The sequence below is a fragment of the Drosophila nasuta genome, chromosome 2R, assembly GCF_023558535.2.
Source record: "Drosophila nasuta strain 15112-1781.00 chromosome 2R, ASM2355853v1, whole genome shotgun sequence".
In the NCBI taxonomy this organism is placed as follows: domain Eukaryota; kingdom Metazoa; phylum Arthropoda; class Insecta; order Diptera; family Drosophilidae; genus Drosophila; species Drosophila nasuta.
In genome coordinates, this window is record NC_083456.1 from 1,426,661 (window position 1) to 1,446,699 (window position 20,039).

At 40.0% G+C, this 20,039-nt stretch overlaps 3 protein-coding genes across 4 annotated transcripts; 2 read left to right on the forward strand and 1 right to left on the reverse strand.

Moving 5' to 3' along the window:
• The first annotated feature begins 94 nt into the window (after positions 1 to 94).
• Positions 95 to 4,742, forward strand: LOC132787139 (dorsal-ventral patterning protein tolloid). The gene is made up of 8 exons (XM_060794044.1): positions 95 to 1,097; positions 1,153 to 1,265; positions 1,380 to 1,709; positions 1,779 to 2,611; positions 2,686 to 2,947; positions 3,014 to 3,219; positions 3,291 to 3,653; positions 3,744 to 4,742. Exons 1-8 carry the CDS (start codon positions 933 to 935, stop codon positions 4,667 to 4,669), a joined length of 3,198 nt encoding a protein of 1,065 aa, XP_060650027.1. The 5' UTR covers positions 95 to 932; the 3' UTR covers positions 4,670 to 4,742.
• Positions 4,743 to 4,895: 153 nt separating this feature from the next.
• Positions 4,896 to 11,550, forward strand: LOC132787141 (protein abnormal spindle). Its single transcript, XM_060794048.1, is given in 7 exon segments — positions 4,896 to 5,092; positions 5,153 to 5,329; positions 5,449 to 5,661; positions 5,731 to 10,651; positions 10,714 to 11,013; positions 11,079 to 11,134; positions 11,136 to 11,550. Coding segments are annotated over 7 exon segments (5,904 nt in total). The 5' UTR covers positions 4,896 to 5,077; the 3' UTR covers positions 11,358 to 11,550.
• Positions 11,551 to 11,885: 335 nt separating this feature from the next.
• LOC132787140 (allatostatin-A) lies at positions 11,886 to 17,302 on the reverse strand. Of its 2 annotated transcripts, none has more exons than XM_060794046.1 (3): positions 17,088 to 17,302; positions 12,529 to 12,975; positions 11,886 to 12,458 (listed from the first exon to the last, which is right to left on the reverse strand). In XM_060794046.1, the coding sequence occupies exons 2-3, from the start codon at positions 12,923 to 12,925 to the stop codon at positions 12,388 to 12,390; spliced, it is 468 nt and encodes a 155-aa protein (XP_060650029.1). In that variant the 5' UTR covers positions 12,926 to 12,975; positions 17,088 to 17,302; the 3' UTR covers positions 11,886 to 12,387. The 2 variants fall into 2 exon arrangements, with proteins under 2 accessions (XP_060650029.1, XP_060650028.1); XM_060794045.1 differs by having other exon boundaries at positions 12,529 to 13,008.
• Between the last annotated feature and the right edge of the window lie 2,737 nt (positions 17,303 to 20,039).

Below are 20,039 nucleotides of genomic sequence, written 5' to 3' on the forward strand. Positions count from 1 at the left end.
TGTATCTATTATAGTCTACAACTATTTTTATACTTACTCCAATCTCAATGTGCAATTTTTGTAAACAACTTTTATTCTAATTTCAATGTTATGTAATACTACTTATATTCCTAGTGCATTTTCTCTTTCGATTTAGACATAACAAAAAAACAAACACAATATCACCCGAAAATCAATAATTATGTAATTTTTTTAATCAACATAATACGTAACTGATATGAACCAATAATTAGTATGTTTAAAAATAAACTTAACGACATTTTAAGAATGAGAAATAATTAAATGCCTGTAAAATGCACTCGTAAAACATATATTCAGTTTTGCAAATCCTTGCATCATTGCGAAGCCATCTGTATTTTGAATTGGTTTTAGAATTACCTCGAAAAGTTTTGTTCACTCGCGGGACTTATGACCTGCTTATACCACACCTGATCCGATACTTAAAATCGCTAACATACCGAACACTGTTGAGCTCCAGTTCCAGGTAGATGAAATACAATATCAAGTTGTAGGGATACCCAAATAAAACTCATTGAATGCAAGCAAGTAACAGCAGGCAGACAGCCAGATAATGTGCAGCTTGCAAAATAAAATAAGAAGGGCTCTCAAACAGTTCTAGTCGCTCACGACTCGTCGACAGGCTATTGTTGTTAGTGTTTTGTCGGTGAAGACAGATCGCGTGGTGTTGCCATGGCGATCCTCCTGCCTGTGATTCTCTCTACCTCTCACCTTCTTTCTTGCTGTTTCATCTCTTATACCTGTTAAATCCCAAAACCCTTACGAATGTGTGTGGACCTGAGCAAATATAATTCGGCAATTCGAACATTCGGGAGTTCAGTCATAACTTTAAGCTGGCCCTGCACGGTCGTCTGACACGCCTTCACAGACAGAGAGAGAGAGAGACAGAGAGAGACTGCGAGACTATAATCACAATGGGACACAAAATACATTCCATGCTATACAAATTTAAATTGATTTCATTATGTATTGGATTACTAATAATTGCATTGTTGCCCCATCTTTCTCGTGCTAATAAGGATGCTGATAACTGTAATTTCAATTTCAACGAACAGTCTGAAGATTTTGAAATATTTAAGGTATGTGTGTATAGTACGATTTAATCAATTTCATTTCTGACTAAATGAATTTCAGACATCTGAGCAAGAGAATTTCAACACTCGGACAAAATACGATGCACACTTGAACTCTAAGCACACCAGCCTCAAAACAAAAATATGGCAGAAGGGCAACACAAATATTTTGAGGTAAGCTTGAAGTGTTAAAATAGATTTAACGGGATTCTTCTATCCGATCTGCAATTTGAAGTCGAATTGCGCACAATAGAACATAAGCTTTACTGTGTGTCCTCTTTCTTTTAGAAGAAGTCAACGAGGAAAGCGTTCCAAGTCATCGTATAACTTGCCATCTACACTGATAAAGGTACCACCTGCTCCTCCAATGATTTGGACAGACGCATCCGCGAATGCACAGCTTTCACAACGAATGCGTCGTGCCGTTACAGTACGGAAGGACCGAACATGGGACTATGGTGTAATACCTTACGAGATTGACTCCATCTTTAGTGGTGCCCACAAGGCTCTCTTTAAGCAGGCCATGCGTTACTGGGAGAACTTCACATGTATTAAGTTTGTGGAACGGGATGTTAAGCTGCATTCAAACTATATCTATTTCACAGTCAAGAGTTGCGGGTTAGTTGCATTTTCCCGTTTTGACATACATCTGAAAGCATAACCATAATTTTGTTTCCGCTTCGACAGATGCTGCTCTTTTCTTGGAAAGAATGGGAACGGACGACAAGCAATTTCCATAGGGAGAAACTGTGAAAAATTTGGCATCATCATACACGAGTTGGGCCACACAATTGGCTTCCATCATGAGCATGCCCGTGGCGATCGAGACAAGCACATCATTATCAATAAGGCTAATATTATGCGGGGTCAGGCGTACAATTTTGATGTGTTGTCTCCCGAAGAATTCGACGAGCCACTCTTACCATATGACTATAACTCTATCATGCACTACGCCAAAAACTCATTTTCTAAGAGCTCTTATCTGGATACCATCACACCCATCGGTCTGCATCCTGGTGTGCAAATTGAATTAGGTCAACGTCGTCGCCTGAGTCAAGGCGACATTCTGCAGGCCAATTTGCTTTACAAGTGTGCCGCATGTGGACGCACCTTTCAACAAAATTCCGGACAGATCGTGTCTCCCCATTACATCTATACTGACAACAGCCTACTTAGCAATGTAGAGGGAAGTGGCGACGTAGGTGATGAACCGCAGCACGTTGGTGCTAGCCATAATGCTGCATCGTTGAACGTCTGCGAGTGGCGAATAACGGCTACAAATGGTGAACGTATCATACTCCATCTGCAGGAGCTGCAGCTGTTGCATTCGAGCAACTGTACGCAGGACTATGTTGAGATTCGCGATGGCTACTGGCATCGCTCGCCACTTGTGCGTCGCATATGCGGAAGGAACATCAACGGGAACGAGATGATCACCACGGAGACAAGTCGCATGCTAATTAAGTATGTCAACAACAATGCAGCACTTGGATATAGAGGATTCAAAGCGCGTTTTGAAGGTAAGTCATTAACTGTGTTTACCTTAAATGTGAACTTTTATAATCCTAAAAGTTATTCTTTTCGATTTTTCTAGTGGTCTGCGGCGGTGATATCTACCTGACCAAGGATCAGTCCATCGACTCTCCGAACTATCCCCTGGAGTATATGCCCAACAAAGAGTGTATTTGGCGCATCACAGCGCCGGCTAATCATCATGTTGCCATAAAGTTTCAGTCTTTCTTTATAGAGAAGCATGATCGATGCATTTACGACTATATTGAGATCAGAGACGGCGCTCGCAGCGACTCTAAGCTAATTGGGCGCTTCTGCGGCGACAAGTTGCCACCTAATATCAAGTGAGTGATTATGACGTCTGGGTCCTTAGCCGGTACTACAATTATATTAATAAAATTTATCTATAGAACGCATAGCAATCAAATGTTTATCAAATTCGTGTCGGATGGCTCTGTTACAAGGTTGGGCTTCTCCGCAGCTCTGATGTTGGATGTGGACGAATGCAAGTTTATGGAGCACGGCTGTCAGCACATTTGCATCAATACCTTGGGCAGCTATCAGTGTGGATGTCACGCCGGCTACGAGTTGCAGTCCAATGGCAGAACCTGTGAAGGTTTGTTTAGGAATTGTTGGATGCAATTTCAATGATCTCAAAGTTAAATATACATATTTACCTCCTTGCAGACGCATGTGGGGGTGTTGTGAATGCAACTATGTCCAATGGCACCTTGTATTCTCCTTCATATCCTGATCTCTATCCAAATGCCAAGCAATGTGTCTGGGAAGTGGTTGCGCCTCCAAATCATTCTGTCTTCTTGAACTTCACGGCTTTCGATCTGGAGGGCACTAAGCTGCAGTATACGAAATGCAGTTATGACTACCTGATCATATATTCAAAGCTGCGGGACAATAGGCTTAAAAAGATCGGCATATTTTGTGGAAACGAGTTGCCACCAATCGTTAATTCCGAGCAGAATATTCTGCGGCTCGAGTTTTATTCCGATCGAACGATTCAACGCAACGGATTTGTGGCTGAATTTATTGTAGGTAAGCATTAAGAGTCCCTGAGTTTTCTAACCTTATTTGACGTATGTTACTAATGCATTCTAATCCTCATCAAACTTTATTGCTATGCAGATATCGACGAGTGCGCACTGAACAATGGTGGCTGCCAGCACAGATGCCGCAACACATATGGTAGCTACCAATGCAGCTGTAGGAATGGTTACACACTCCACAAAAATGGCCACAATTGCACGGAGACAAAGTGCAAGTTTGAGATCACCTCCTCCAAAGGGGTCCTCCACAGTCCCAACTATCCCAACGACTATGCACGCAACATATTTTGCTACTGGCATTTCCAGACTGTTCTGGGACATCGCATCAAGCTGACTTTCAATGATTTCGATGTGGAAAGCCATCAGGAATGCATTTATGACTACGTGGCCATCTATGATGGTCGCTCGGAGAATAGTTCGACACTAGGCGTCTATTGTGGTGGCCGCGAACCTTATGCGGTAATTGCATCCAGCAATGAAATGTTTATGGTGCTCAAGACGGATGCGGGACTACAACGTAAGGGCTTTAACGCAACCTTTCTGTCAGAGTGTGGCGGCTATTTGCGTGCCACGAATAACACCCAAATTTTCTACTCACATCCTCGCTATGGCATTAGGCCGTATGAGCGGAATATGTACTGCGATTGGCGTATTGAGTCCGATCCGGAAAGTAGTGTCAAAATCAAATTTCTTCAATTCGAAATCGAGTATTCGGAGCGATGCGAGTATGACTTCCTCGAGGTCACTGAGGAGGGCAACGCTATGAATACTATACATGGTCGCTTTTGCGGGAAAAGGAAACCACCAGTGATTGTTTCCAACTCAGACACTCTACTGTTAAAGTTCCAAACGGATTATGACAATTCTTTACGCGGCTTTGCTATATCTTTTATTGCCGTTGAACCACCAGACAATGATACTGGCGAGGATTTGGATGCGGCGGTGACTCCATTTCCTGGCTACTTCAGAAATATGTATGCAGAGATGGCGGAGGGCAGTGACTAGCACATATCTTTCCGCACAGTAGACTAATGTGACTTGTAATTCAATTTTGTTGTTTGGCTTGTAAATAAAAAAACAAAACAAAAATAAAAAGTAAATTTATTAAAATTCAAATTTACCACTCGTTTCATAAAATTGCCATTCACAGCGCAGCGGCGCTGCCACTTATTAGTGCGAAATGCGCTAAATTATACCAAATCGCTTGGTCACCGAAGCAACCCTTGCAATCTATTTTCAAAATGGCAACGGCGTGAGCGGCGCTTTGTTTCGAGTCTACGTTTTTAATTTGTGTTCGGCGCTAAATCTGGTTAATAGTGTTAATTGTGGCGTCAGAGTTTTAAGTTTATTCAGTTCTGTGGCTTGTAATTTGATATTGTTGATTGGTATTGAACCGTTAACGCGCTAATTAAAATGAGCGCATTTGAGGTGAGATATATTGCAGCTAATTTATGCACAAACATATATTGTGTTTATCCAAATTTAAAGATTACTGTAACGCCATCGCGTATTAAGCAAAAGAAGCGAGTCGAAGGCCGCGAACCGGCTATCGTGGTAATGGCTCCATTCTCAGCCAAGGCAATTGTGCAGTTCGAAGATGTTCCCATTGGAAAAACAGCAAAGCGTATTGTGCGTATTATGAATCCCAGTGAAGAGGATATTGAGGTTAGTTGGTCACTTAATCGCAATCCCAATCCGACTACAACTGTCGTCGGCTTGGCAACATGGCACCTTCCATTTATTTTGTCAATGTGGCATTAACCTAATTTGCTACGCGTTCCTAGGTCAGAGTAACAAGGCCCATCAAAGAGGACCACAATCTCAGCCTGGAATGGATGGAGCGTAGTGTTCCAGCTCGCGACGAGGTTGTCATGGAATTAGTGTGGAATCCACAGATTGATGTTGCCTGTAAAGAAACACTGCAGTTACTCGACAATCGCAATTTTCGCAAAGACGTTATGATTATTCTGAAGTCCAAAAGCATGCAACCATCAAGGGTGAGTGTCACTAATTGATAACGAAAAAGATTGCTAACTCCAACCCCTATTTTTGCTTGTTTTCTGAAGACAACTCGTAAGTTTCCTACAATTGGCAAGACGCTGCAGCTCAAGTCTCCGACTAGCAGTACTAAGATGCTCAAGAATAGTACGGCAGCAGCAGCTGTGCAACAAAAGAAACGTGTGTCCAGTTGCAATTCCAGTTCAGCAGTTGCCACAGCAACAGCAGTAAAGCAGTCGTGGCGCAACAGCGCTGCTGCTGCACGTACAAAGACATCCACATCTACAGTGACAGCTCAAGCGCCTCTAAGCGAGCGGAATGTGTATAGAGCTGCATCAAATATTTCTCCTCAGGGGCGTAATCTGAAAGAGAATGTTAGTCCGAAGACTCCTGGCAGTGTCATCAATTTAATTGATAAGATGCAATTCACACCTATTGTCGAAGTGTCACATGACGCAAAATCATTGCCTGACAATCTTGTTAACTGGCCCACTCCCACATTGAACTTACCTGGACAAACTGCAGCACATAACGCAGAGGAGTTGCACCCACGTCGTCTGCCCTCCTCAATGGATGAGGAACAAACCATTTCTAACCGGACATTTGATGTAAAACTGTCCGAAACAATGAATATCTCTGCAGACACTTTAGATGGTTCACGCAACGATCTGTTGCAGCAGACACCATCGATTACGCTTAACAAGACCACGACAATTGTGCCAGCCATGCAAATGCGTGCTTTGGCATGCATACGAGAAGAGGACTCAAGTCCACCAAATATGGCAGGCCAGATGCCGTCGAAAATACGTGATTTGAAGCGAGATATTCATGTTGTGGGCTCACCGTTGCGCAAGTACAGTGAATCTATGAAGAATCTATCGCTGCTATCCCCACAATCAAAGATTGCCATACAAGGTTCGATGCCCAATCTTAATGAAATGTTGCCGCTTCGTTCCATTGAACAGAATCGTTATTATCAGCAATCGCAACAGATACCCTCGTCAGCGAACACGTTCCTCGATAATTCAGATTCCAGCGAGATAAGCGTTGTTTCCCAGCAAGATGTGCTGTTCAATCAGTGCGAGATTCTGGCACAATCGAGCCACTGTAATTTACACGAAGCAGTAAAGAAAACGCACAAGATCGATCACTTGGCACTGACCCATATTCAGCAGCGTCGTAGCAAGGAAACAAAAGTAAGCAGCGGCCACAAGCGTCGCTCACATGAATTGAGCTTCTCGGATGCCCCCAGCAGCGAATCAATTCATCGTAATGAAACTATGGCCATTTCACCACCGAAGCGACAAAGATATGAACCCAGTTGTTATACACCAACCAATGCCTCTGCGCGTAACTCCAAAGCATGGCCGCATGCGCAGTCCAAAAAGTTTAAATTGTCTCAAACGATGTCGCTGTTGAAAAAGCCGGTTGAACCGCGCAAGACACGACAGCAAACTTCCGTTAAACTTTACGATTCCGATCTGTACATGCAGTCATATATTAATCCAGATCCTTTTGCTGCAAGTACCACTGTCGATCCATTTTTGGCTTCAACTATGTATTTAGATGAGGAGGCTGTAGAACGTCACCAAACAGACTTTAAAAAGTGGCTAAACGCTTTAGTTAGCATACCAGCAGATTTAGATGCAGATAACAATAGTAAAATCGATGTGGGCAAGCTATTCAACGAGGTGCGTAATAAGGAGTTGTCATTGGCGCCCACCAAGGAGGTGCAATCGATGAATTACTTAACCACGTTTCGTCTGGAAACACTGCGTCGCGCTGCAGTTGAACTGTTCTTCAGCGAACAAATGCGCTTACCGTGCTCCAAAGTTGCCGTTTACGTCCAAAAACAGGCGTTGCGCATTCGAAGTGATCGCAACCTCCACCTAGATGTGGTCATGCAGCGCACAATACTCGAGCTATTGCTCTGCTTCAATCCGCTGTGGCTGCGTCTGGGCCTAGAAGTAGTGTTTGGAGAAAAGCTTCATCTGCAATCGAATCGCGATATTGTCGGCCTCAGTACATTCATTCTGAATCGTCTGTTTCGCAACAAGTTCGAGGAGCAGAAGTACAGCAAGGCGTATACTTTAACCGAAGAGTACGCGGAGACCATAAAGAAGCACACGCTACAAAAGACTTTGTTTCTTCTGTTGTTCCTGGATCAAGCTAAACAACGACGCATTATCAAGCATAATCCATGCTTGTTTGTCAAGAAATCGCCACACAAGGAAACAAAAGATATTCTTCTACGCTTTTCATCTGAGCTGCTGGCGAACCTAGGCGACATCACACGTGAATTACGCCGCATGGGATATGTATTGCAGCATAAGCAGACATTCCTTGACGAGTTCGATTATGCCTTCAACAATCTGGCCATCGATCTGCGAGATGGTGTGCGTCTAACACGTGTCATGGAGGTCATCCTGCTGCGCGATGATCTCACCCAGCAGTTACGGGTTCCAGCGATTTCTCGCTTGCAGCGTATATTCAACGTTAAGCTCGCTTTAGGGGCCTTGCAAAATGCCAATTTCCAGCTCGGTGGGGACATCACCGCAGCTGACATCGTTGATGGCTATCGGGAGAAGACATTGTCGCTGCTCTGGCAATTGTGCTACAAGTTTCGATCGCCCAAATTTAATGCTGCTGCTCGTGTTCTGCAGCTGTGGTGGCGACGTCGCTGGCTGCATGTTTTTATTAGACGTCGCATTCGTGATAGAGCTGCGATTCGCATACAAGCCGCCTTCAGGGGTCATCAAATGCGCAAGTTCGTTAAATTGTATCGTGTAGAGCGCCTACAAGCTACAATCGTTCTACAGAAATACACTCGTCGCTACTTGGCCCAGAAACATTTGTTTGAAATGTATCAGAAAATCGTTAGCATTCAGGCCTGGTGGCGTGCGCAGCGCCTGGGTCGCCTGGTGCGTCAAGAGTTCTTCCATCTGAGAGAATCTACAATATTCCTTCAAAGGATTTTCCGTCGCCGCATGTTCTCGAAGAAACTGCTGGCGTATGCGGCTAGAGAACGCTTGCAACGTGATCAAATACATCAAGCTGCTGCTTCTTGCATCCAACTGCATTGGCGTGCTCTTCGCTGTGCGAGGGAACAGCGAAAAACTTACGTTCATCAAAGACAATTGATAATCTTCGTACAGAATAGATGGCGAGGTAAGAGACTCGCTCAGCAAAAACGCAAAGATTTTTTGATTCTTCGAGAGGCGGCTGTAATTTTGCAAAATCGATATCGTGCTCGTTTGGAGATGCTTAGGTGCTATCAACGTTATAATCTTCAACGTCGTAGTGTTATAATATTGCAGCGTTATTGGAGGGCTACAATCAAGATGCGTAAACAGCATGAAAGCTATCATAAACTCAAAACCGCTGTGAGGATGCTTCAGATAAAGTACAGGGCTCGACTTCAAATGCGCCGGCAACGACAGGAGTATTTGCGACTGAGAAATGCTGCAGTTTTCCTGCAGACGCTATATCGAGCTCGTCTGGAAATGCAACAGGTGCGACGTACTTTTGTGAAGGATCGACAATGTATTGTTAACTTGCAACAACGATGGAAAGCAACGCTTGAGATGCGACGACAGTATCGCTCTTATCAACAGCTGAGATTTCACAGCATCGTGCTGCAAAACAAATTTCGGGCACGAGTGCAGATGCGGCGGCAGCGAGAAGATTTCACTAAGATGAAGAACTCCGTTATAAAAATCCAGAGATTATATCGCGCTCGACAATTGATGAGGACACAGAGAGCGCAGTTCGTGCGCCTTCAACAGTCAGTTGTACTTATTCAGCAACGCTTCCGATCCTTTAGACAAATGCGATACATAAGTGCCAAGTATCGCGGCACCCGAGCTGCTATTTCTTGTCTCCAGATGCACTGGCGCAACTATTTGCTGACCAAAAGACAGCGTCGCACTTATTTACATCTTCGTGATGCAGCCATAACCATTCAGAGACACTACCGTGCTCATTTGGCTATGCGCAAAGATAGAGACAGTTACCAGCATCTAAAACAAATTACAATTCAAGTACAACATCGCTATCGTGCTCAGCTGTCCATGCGAGTGCAACGTGCCACATATGAATATGAGAGAGCACTTATTATGCAAATGCAACAGAGAATACGCGCTAAGTTGGCTATGATATCAGTAAAGAACAATTATCAAAGAGAAAGGCAGGCTGCAGTCCGTATACAGGTCTGGTGGCGAAGTTTTCTAGCTATGCGATTGTATCGTGGAAACTATCAACGGGTTCGCACAAGTACAATAACATTGCAGCGTAAATGGCGAGCTACTATACAAGCACGTGTACACAGACAGATGTTCTTGGCAACTATTCAAAAAGCGAGATTACTACAAGGTTGGGTGCGGTCCTTAATGCTAATGAGACAGCAGCGTGCTCAGTACCAGAGGCAGAGAGAGGCTGCCGTTGTAATCCAACGTCATTATCGGGCTCGTCTAGCTATGATCACTACAAGGATTCAATATCAGAGACTAAGATCGGTTACCATTAGTATACAGTTAAAGTTCCGTGCCAGACAATGTATGATTAAGAAGCGCAATGAGTTCTTGCAACTTCGAAAGACTGCAATTCACCTGCAACAAAAGTTCCGTGGGAAACGTTTGGTATTGGTTCTACAAAAGCAATTCCGCCTCTTGACCCAATGCACTGGCAATTTCCAAGCGCATGCACGTGGTTTTCTTGCCCGAAAGCGTTTCCAGGCTCTAATGACTCCGGAAATGAAGGAGCTTCTGCGTCAAAAGCGAGCGGCGAAAGTTATTCAATGTTACTGGCGGGGATATCTTACTCGTCGAAAACAACGACATGCCGGTCTTTTAGCTATTCGACAGCGTCTATTGCAGCTTCGTCAGCAGGCTACAGCTATTAATTCGGTACGGTCTAAGATTCAGGACTCAGTTCGAATTTTGCGTGGCCGATTTATTGCCTCGGATGCTCTACCCGTTTTAAATCAGCTAGGTAAATATGTCGACTGAATTGTCATTAAACATTTTCTGATCTAATTTTGTATTTCATTTTAGATCGTCTGTCTCGAACAGTACCTCATCTACTAATGTGGTGTTCAGAATTTATGTCCCACTTCTGTTACGGCATCATGGCACAGGCTATACGTTCAGAGGTTGATAAGCAACTGATCGAGCGTTGTAGTCGTATTATTCTCAATTTAGCACGCTATAATAGCACCACAGTGAATACTTTTCAGGAGGGCGGTTTAGTTACCATTGCCCAGATGCTTTTACGCTGGTGCGATAAAGACAGTGAAATTTTTAACACCTTATGTACGCTTATTTGGGTATTTGCCCACTGTCCAAAAAAAGCGAAAGGTAAGTCTGATTTCAGTTACATTTCAAAAATGTGAGTAATATAATATAATCTTAAAAACCACAGATTATTCACAACTACATGACCAATACAGAAGCAATCTACATGGTCCGTGAAACGAAAAAAGCTTGTTGCCCGCAAGGAAAAGATGAAGCAGAATGCTCGAAAGCCATTGGTCAGTGCGTTTAGTCGTTATGAACAACAAACACCGACTTTTCAACCAAGATCTTTGCCCAGCTTAGAGCCGGATTTTGGAATTATACGAAGTAGTCCTTATACATTTATATCGTCAGTGTTTGCATTTGATACTATTTTAAGCAAGTTGAGGATTGATTTAATTTGATATATTTTAAATGAATAAGTTACCTGTACGAGTAGAAGAGCTCATTATAAATCTGTAGTTAATTGTTACAATTGTTTTGATTGATGTTTCGTAATGATATGATGTAATTTAATGTTGATTGATGTTTCGTAATGATGTAATTTAATGTACTGTTCAATGTTTATTAAGTGATTATGTTTTATTGCAACGAAAAGTTTTGGTTTTGTCTTTTTGCTTGCACAGTTTTGCAGTGCCCAGATTACTGTTTATTAAAATATATTCACAAAACAATTACATACATGTATTTAAATTAAAATAATCACTTTGTTTCAACAGGTTGGTATATACTTATACTTTTAGCTATGGTAAATATTATGTTTTGAGCGCTTCGTGCGGGTACAACGAATTATTCTCCTACGGCTGCGTGTTCACTCGAATGCTCGAAATAGTAAGGGGACTCAGGGCCCCAAAAAGTACACATATTTTATTTGGTATTATACTATAAACGTGTACATATGAATGTATGTATAATTGTTTTTTTTAAGTATAATTATGCCCCATTAAAATGTATTTTTTAAAATATGATTAGATCGAATATGTAGTATATAATTGAATAGTTATGTACGTTTATATATTCTGTCATCATTTAATTGCAAATGCCAATTGTTTTTGTTTATTTATGTTTTTTTTTTTTTTTTTTTTTCTAATTTTTTGTTTTTCAATTTTCTTGGCTCCATCTCTTGCATCTAAAACAAGAATACTGCGCGTCAAATGAAGAACTTGCTTTAATCGGTATTCGTTCATACTAATAAACTGAATTGAATTAAATTGGTATTCTTTCATATTAATATACTGGATTTAAAGATATCTTTTCTGTTGTACCTTAGTTTTCGAATTCAATTTATGGTTGACTGTGGTGCAATTCAAAGCCATCTAACAACAATTTTCAGTAATGGTCAAAGCTTACTTTGACCATCACAAATGGCATACTGCTGGAATAGTGATTTGTATATCATCTGTGTTCTGTTTTTGTGTTTTGGTGTGAGGAGCCTTAACGCCTACCCAAACCAAAGTTGAAGGGTTGTGGACGCGTTGTTCGCTTGTACTGTCGGCCGCTCCTACCTGCAAAAATTAATGTATGAATATATCCACCATCAAATTCAGATCTCTTTACCCTCTACCCATTACTCACCTGCAGCACCCATAAAGCTTAATGGCTGCGCTCTATAGTCAATCTCATTATCCTGATCGTAGTCATAATCATTGCGTTTGCCTAGACCGAAAGAGTATGGTCTTGATCGCTTGCCCAGTCCAAAGTTATACACTGGCAGACGTTTCATTCCAGCGCCTCCATTGGTGTACATATAGGCACGTCGTCCCAACCCAAAGGCATAGCGTTCCACCCTTTTATCGATATCACCACCATTCTCTGGTCCATCCTCGACGGCACTCATCAGCATATCGTTTTCGCCATCGCCATCATTTCCAATTTGACTGCTGGGCTCTTGCGCCCCGATGGCCGGTGAACAGCAAACGTATCCTAGGCAGTATAGCGCCAGCAGGAGCATTTGAGTATTTAGCATATTCATTGTCTTAGACGTGTCGCGGGCACGTGCCTCCTTTTTTCTGTGACTTGTGTCTGTAAGTTGAAGAAACGGCGTCCAGTTGTCAACTGACAGTTTGTATTTATTAGTCTCAAAATACGTATTAAATGAGAAACAAAATTAAATAATAGACCGACTACAGAATATCTATTTGCGATGATCGTTTATTAAAGTTAAGTTGCGAGTAAAATAATTTTGTGAAATAAATTTAAAAATTGTTCATTTATTTAGTTGGTTTGACAATACATATTATTTTATTCGATCTATCCTACTTTTATAAAGGCATCACATATTCTCGATATTGTCTCCATTTCGGATAAGAGTCAACGATAAGCTCTAGAGAAAGTCTATCGACTTATCTACATAGTACATACATATATCAAATTGACAATCTTTGAGCTTTGACCTCTTATTTAGTGCGAAGCTAAATAATGAGAAAAAAAGATTTTAGCAGACCTGACCAAAATTCAAAAAATATAATAATAATAATATTCGATTGCCCAAAATTTAAATGTTTCAATTTAAACAAATTTTTTGAAATGCATTAATTTTGGTAAGTCACACATTAACATTACTTAACTGATACACCCTTCCATGACTCCACGCTCTTCAAGGAATTCTTACTTAAACAAACGAAATATATACATATAAATATATACATATATACATAGACATGTGTACTCGTGACGCATACATACATATGTCAAACGACAACAAATTTCCGAGCTTTGACAGACAAAAAATAGAAAAGAGAAACGCATTGGAATGTTTAAAAATGTGGTCTGGCTTTACAGTTAGCACAACACGAATTCGACACTCAGGCTTTCGACTTTAAACTTTCACATGCAGCAGACGAATTTTCTGCTAGCCTTGCAATCTGTAATTACCCCTTGCTTAAATTCATAAAAAATTGAGTTTTGACCCGTGCCGTGAAATTTGCCATCGCTCTATTGCTTGACTGTTGATGGTAGTTGTCATCTTTACAGTGCTAGTGTCATTGAAATTGCTGAGTTGCTAAGTTTGTGCTATAGTGGACTTAATCCGAGAATAATGCCACTGTTAAGTTTACAACAAGCTTTAAATTTCAACAAGCAAATACTACTCTGCAGGCTTCATTTGTAGCTGGAATTCAGTGCCAGCCACGGCATCTCAGGGCTTTGACTCTTGCAGCGGACTGTCAAGCATTGTCATTGCCGTCAATGTGTCGCTTCAAAGACGGACGTTAATTGAAAGAAGATAAGAGAAATAATAATGACACCCTTTATTGTTATGTTTCGCTGACTGCATTTCCACTTCCTGACCGTATTTGGTGCAATGGCCAAGTCAAGTAGACTTAGACCACGTAGCGCCCATTCAAGCAACTGCGACTAACTGAAGCGCTTTTAAAGTTTTCTTAGACAAACCACTTGGTGTTTTCTCAGGCAAATTAAGTCGCCGCTATCGCTGTCGCTGCCGTTGCCGCGCGAAGCATGCAGCATTTTCCATTAGTGTTTTAATACCAAATGGACTTATGAAGCTTTATTTCGAAAGCCAATTGATGCCATTATAAATTTGCAGTTCCCGTTTTCACATTTAATAAGATGCAAACAAAAAAAATCAATTACACGATCCTTATTAGTTGAATAGTAACACACTTGCACACTCAACACCTCATATGCGCTTCGTGTCATATATTGCGTATACGCAATGCTGGCTGTCATAAATTATTGCTTGCATGTGCAACGCAGCAACAAATCATGCAACAGGTTACACACACTACACTAACCACCGCAAAGCAAAGCGTTCAAGTTCAAATGCCACCTTTCATGCCATGATTTACAATCATGGCAGCGGCAACAGCTGCGCATTTTCCACGAGCTCTGTTGATAATAGGCGGAAAATCGTCACATTCGTTGGACTTTATCATGCGGCATCATGAATGAGTACATGGACATGGACATGGCAGTGGCCATGGCCAGGAACGTGAATGTGGACAAAACACAATCGTAAATCTGAAAAGCGTAACTTCTTTTTGAACGCATCATCTCCAGCAATAAAACCTTGTTTGTTTGTCGCCACACCATATTGAAAACAATAAACCCTTCTTCGCTTAGTGCAAATGAGACTTTACTCGTTGCTGCCGCCGCCGGCAAGACAGCATTATCTCTTTATGAATTTATCGTCATAACTTTTGTGGCCTGGTCTGGCTTTCTCATATCCGTCACGACGATTAGATTGTCCGCAAGCAAAAATGCAGCGGATATTCAAAATGCTTCGTTGTTTTCTAATTAAGTTTGAAAACTTTGCGGTCACCGCTATGGCTACAAAAATTGCAATGTCTGGCAAATTGGCTAAAGCGGCAAGGCGCAAAAAAAAAGGTGAAAGAAAGTCAACTAACGAAAAGGATATGAGCAGCATTGTTGCGCAAAAGAGAATGCCAAATAGGCAATTTTATTTGAAATATACGAGTCTGTTCTTCCTTTACGTTACATGCTTAGCCCCGGGTGAAGCTTCGCAAATAAGGCAAAAATTAGCTGTGCACAATTGAAACACACGCAATTCGTGCATATTTTCTGTAAATTGAAAGCGGCAAAGTAACATGGCCCTTGGTAAGCTGCTTAATTAAGTTACGTTCAGGTAATGAAGTGGCTAACTTCTTTACGTCAAATTATGGAGGTTAAACACTGAACCTTTAATGAAAAGACCAACGGTTAAGTAACAACTGTTCTATAATAACATCAAGTTGTATTTCTATTTATCTGATACTATACTATACAGGATACAGGATAAATAAACAATATGTTTACTGCACATCTTGCCCGCGGCTTCAAATTATACTTTCATATCCATCGGATTCCCAAAACGAAGTTTGTTTGTTTAATGTTTTGTATCTAGCTCTTTGACTATTTTTCTTGATATTTATTTAATTAAATTTTGATTGAGCCTTGTCTTCGTCTTGCCTTTTTTCTTCGCCCTTGTTGTGTGTCTTGCGAATGCTTTCACATGACAAGTTCGTCTCCATTCGCAACGTTCCCATTTGAATCTTTACCCCATATTGTTATTAGACGCTGCGAGCGATTGCCATAATCAATTTTATTTTTACATGCCTTACCATTGAAATTACATTAGATTTCGTTTGTTTTCTTCAGATCTTTTTTGTGCGCTGTTTTCTACCAAATTTTTACTTTGATTGAAAGAAAATTGCATACTTATCAGGGCTATGCACAATATTGTCAGCGGTTTTTAGATTGAATGCTTTTAAAAACTCAATATTAAAAACTAAAATTATATTTATATTTATATTTCAGCTATCCATAAGGTAGAATGGTATTATAAGTTGATGCCTCAGGAAATGTACGAGTATGAAACAAGCAGAAGGAGGCATCTTCTTTGGTGAACAATCTGGTATATTTTGAACTCTATGTACTCTATATATTATGAATGTAGTACTATACCGACATACCAAATATTGTCATAGGTATATTTTTATCGGTATATTAAGTTGGTGTATTTTTAGAATATAGTTGAAAACAGGCATCGCTTATCTTACAGACGAGCACACTCGACTAGTTTTCTTACTTGTTTTAGACGTAGTTTGCTTGGTCTCTAAGTGCAGCATTACAAATTCATCTACATTTATCTGCTGAAGTGGTTTAAGTTGTAGTTCAATGCAGTTTCATTTTCATATGAATTTAAAATTGAATGAAATGTGATACAAATTAGTATTTACACGCTTGAGTCATTTAAATCGCTTTCTTGAATTTCTAAAATTATTGTAGTCACCATGAATTGAAATTCATTTAAAATAAAACCAAAAACGTGCGAGTATAGTTTTTATCGGTTCTTACAATAATATCCTGAAATCTCAAAATATGCATATTAATGCTTTTGTCATTAACAAAATTTTAATTTTAATTGTGTAATTTGTGATTTGCTACACAATTTATGCATATCTTTTCTCATTTCATTTCATATGTGTACCATACATACAAGAATTTGTTCAAGTCTAATTTATTATGTATTAATAAAAATAACTTAGGACATACTAAAAAGATAAATTATTTTTAAAAAATCATATAAAATGTTGTTTTTCTTAATAATTTAGATTAGCTGTAGGCGTGAAAATGAACAATAAATCACAAATGAATACACAAAATGTATGACTTACTCTTTGGAACAGAAAAGTGTTTGCAACTATTCGCGGATTACACTCAAATTACCGCCAAGGCAATTATGATTTATGCACTGAGAAACACAGGAACACAAACACGGGCACAAATTCTCAAAAATGAGTAAAATATTATTTGCCGAAACAGGAACTTTCCTTGTCGTTGTTACTGCTGCACGTTGACAGATCAAATGTCGGTTAACTTTTGAATCCACAAGCGCTGATGCGTTCGTTTTTATATGAGCGAGCCGAGGGTTTTTCGCGCGTCGTTATCAGTGTTACGCCCACGAACAAAGGCAAAGCCAAACCCAAAAGCAACAGAAACAGCAACAGACAACGACGAATGACGACAATCAGTGGTGAGTTTGTGGTGAGGCGGGCGGTATCTCACCACGTTTCGTCCTTACTAACACGACACGAGTCATGGCTGCGTGTAACAAGTGGTCATGGCCATGTTGCGATTTGGTTTCTTAGCCTTGTGCATACATGCTTATGTATATTGAACGGATAACGGCTAGCAGCTACTTAATACGGTTAAATAACTCAAATGAATTTTGGCACAAGTGACTAAGTCCAAAAGTTTATACAAATAACGAAAATGTGAAGTTAAACTTCATTAGAACAACACAGCTCCCATATTGTACGCAAGTACTACACAACACTAAGCACAAGTCAAATGCGGCGATTGTGTGGGTGTTGCATACTTTTAGACTCGTACATTATGCATACGAGTATGTGAACAACTATTTCTCAATATCATTGAAAAATTGTCAACTAGCCGAGCTGCGCATTAGTCAAATGCTGCGAACTTGCCGTTTGTCGTTTGCCTTTTGCCTGGCAGCCTTTGCTTTAGGTTTACTTTTTTTTATTTCTTTGTTTATGCGTTCTGTTCAGTTGCGTTGCTTTGTGGCAGGCAACCATCTGACAGTTTAAATGACATGCATGTTATTTGTTGGTCGGCATGTGCTTTCTTCGTTCTATCCTATCCCGATATGCGCATCTTTTAACTGTATCTGTAACATTTCAAAAGCCACGTAACGTCACGGAATTTTGTGCGGCATGCCTCCGATTATTTATTTCCCTACGTTACAGGACCGGAATCGTTTCGTGGTTGACTTTAGCTTGCTCTCTAGTCACCTTAAGCATGTTTCCATTTTCATGATGAAACTTTACTATTGAATGCTTCGCGCTTACTTGCTGATTTTGAGTTTACCCGTGAATTCAATAGACCTTAAATGATATATTGGTTTTATAAAACTGTAGGAGGTCTAGAATATTATTATTTATTTACATGTTAATTATTATACAATATAGTATAATAACTAATAGAAGGGAGTGCTAGCAACTAAGGCCATCGACTCGAGAGTTAATCTATATGTTGTTTAATAAGTTGTTGATATCTAGGAATTTAATTAGTAGTTTAACATTATTGTGAGTAGGTAAGGTAAGAAGAGAGGTGGGTTGCATTTGGCCAAATTAATAGGTCTTGAATATATCACTGGAATACATTTATTTGTCCACATAAAATCAATTCTGCTTATTGACCTTAAGCACCGTGCACTGGCTGTTTACTGTTATGCGATATTTTTGTAGTAAACTATACAATTTTGAGCTGTCATATGTCATATGGAAACGCACTCATGTTTTTCGTCTTTGTAAGACATTTGATGACTATAGCTTACAGAAGCGATCAATTTTGATATATGGACTGTTCGGAAGATCCAAATATACCGTAGGCGATTTTTGAAATATCGATATCTGTAGTTCTAGATTCAAAATATTCCATAGGAATGCAGTAGGAGTTTTATGCAATACAAATCGCTAATTTTTATGAATCATAAATAATGTAGGTTTTATTATTAAATGCACCAAAAATGATACGATTCTAGCCTCAAAATTATGCTTGCTTTTCGATTTTTATACCCGCTATGGGTAGAAGGGTATTATAACTTTGTTCCGGCAGGAAATGCATGTAACAAGCAAAATGAGGCATCTCCGACCCTATAAAGTATATATATTCGTGATCAGCTTACACAGCCGATACGATATAACCATATCTGTCTGTCCTTTCGTATAAGCTGCTAGATCTCAGAGACTATAAGAGACAGAGGTATATATTTTTTTTATAGCACTTGTTATGTTTGCAAACAGATGAAGTTTGTTTCAAATGTTTGATATATACAATAATACCTTTCGTTTCTGTGATTGTGGTTATTCGAGCACACTCGATTTTAGCTTTCTGACTTGTTTTCCATTGGTGTAGATGGAAGTGGGGAAAACCCCAAAGCCAAAACAAAAATCTGAAAATACAGCGAAAATATTTGCGAATGACATTCATTAATTCTATAAATAGTTAAATGCCAAATCTGAAAAGAAATTTGCAGTGTTTTGCGATATTATGAAACAACCTTAAAAGCTACATACATATATCCATTTCCCACTAGTGCTTTTCATATTGATTTGCGAAATTTTGGCGTACTCCTAAGGTCTAAGTCGAGTGGACTGGATTTTCTCTGAAATATTTATTTTAGGTTTAAAGCAATTCCTATCGTGCGCCACCTAAGAAGGAAGATCTCATCTATAGCTGAAGTCAAAAAATTGATATAGTTTTTAATTGAGGATAGCTTTTATTCTTATACAATATAAATGATCTACCTTTATTAAGGCAAATAATAATGTCTCAGCAATATTGTAAGATATGTATTATTTTTGTCGTCATGGACTGCTTTTTGGGGCTAAATAAAAAAAAAGTATAAGTATAATTGGAAAACTAAACGAAACGTGGAAGCCACTTAAGATGCAAACATAAATTTGCTTCCTTCACCATACCATACATTTCAAAGTATATCGAAGTAATACTGAACGTCAATTCAGTGGGTCCAAATTACCGTATAGAAGCCATAAGATATCAGCTATCAGCCATCAGCCATTGGCAATTCCCACCCGTAGAGC

Excerpts from the sequence above, each read along its gene's own strand:
- LOC132787139 (XM_060794044.1), top strand. The coding sequence starts at position 933 with ATGGGACACAAAATACATTCCATGCTATACAAATTTAAATTGATTTCA. Across the intron at positions 1,266-1,379 it reads GGCAACACAAATATTTTGAG|AAGAAGTCAACGAGGAAAGC; the intron begins GTAAGCTTGAAG and ends TCTTTCTTTTAG. Across the intron at positions 1,710-1,778 it reads TTCACAGTCAAGAGTTGCGG|ATGCTGCTCTTTTCTTGGAA; the intron begins GTTAGTTGCATT and ends CCGCTTCGACAG.
- LOC132787140 (XM_060794046.1), bottom strand. The coding sequence starts at position 12,925 with ATGAATATGCTAAATACTCAAATGCTCCTGCTGGCGCTATACTGCCTA. Across the intron at positions 12,459-12,528 it reads AAGCTTTATGGGTGCTGCAG|GTAGGAGCGGCCGACAGTAC; the intron begins GTGAGTAATGGG and ends TAATTTTTGCAG.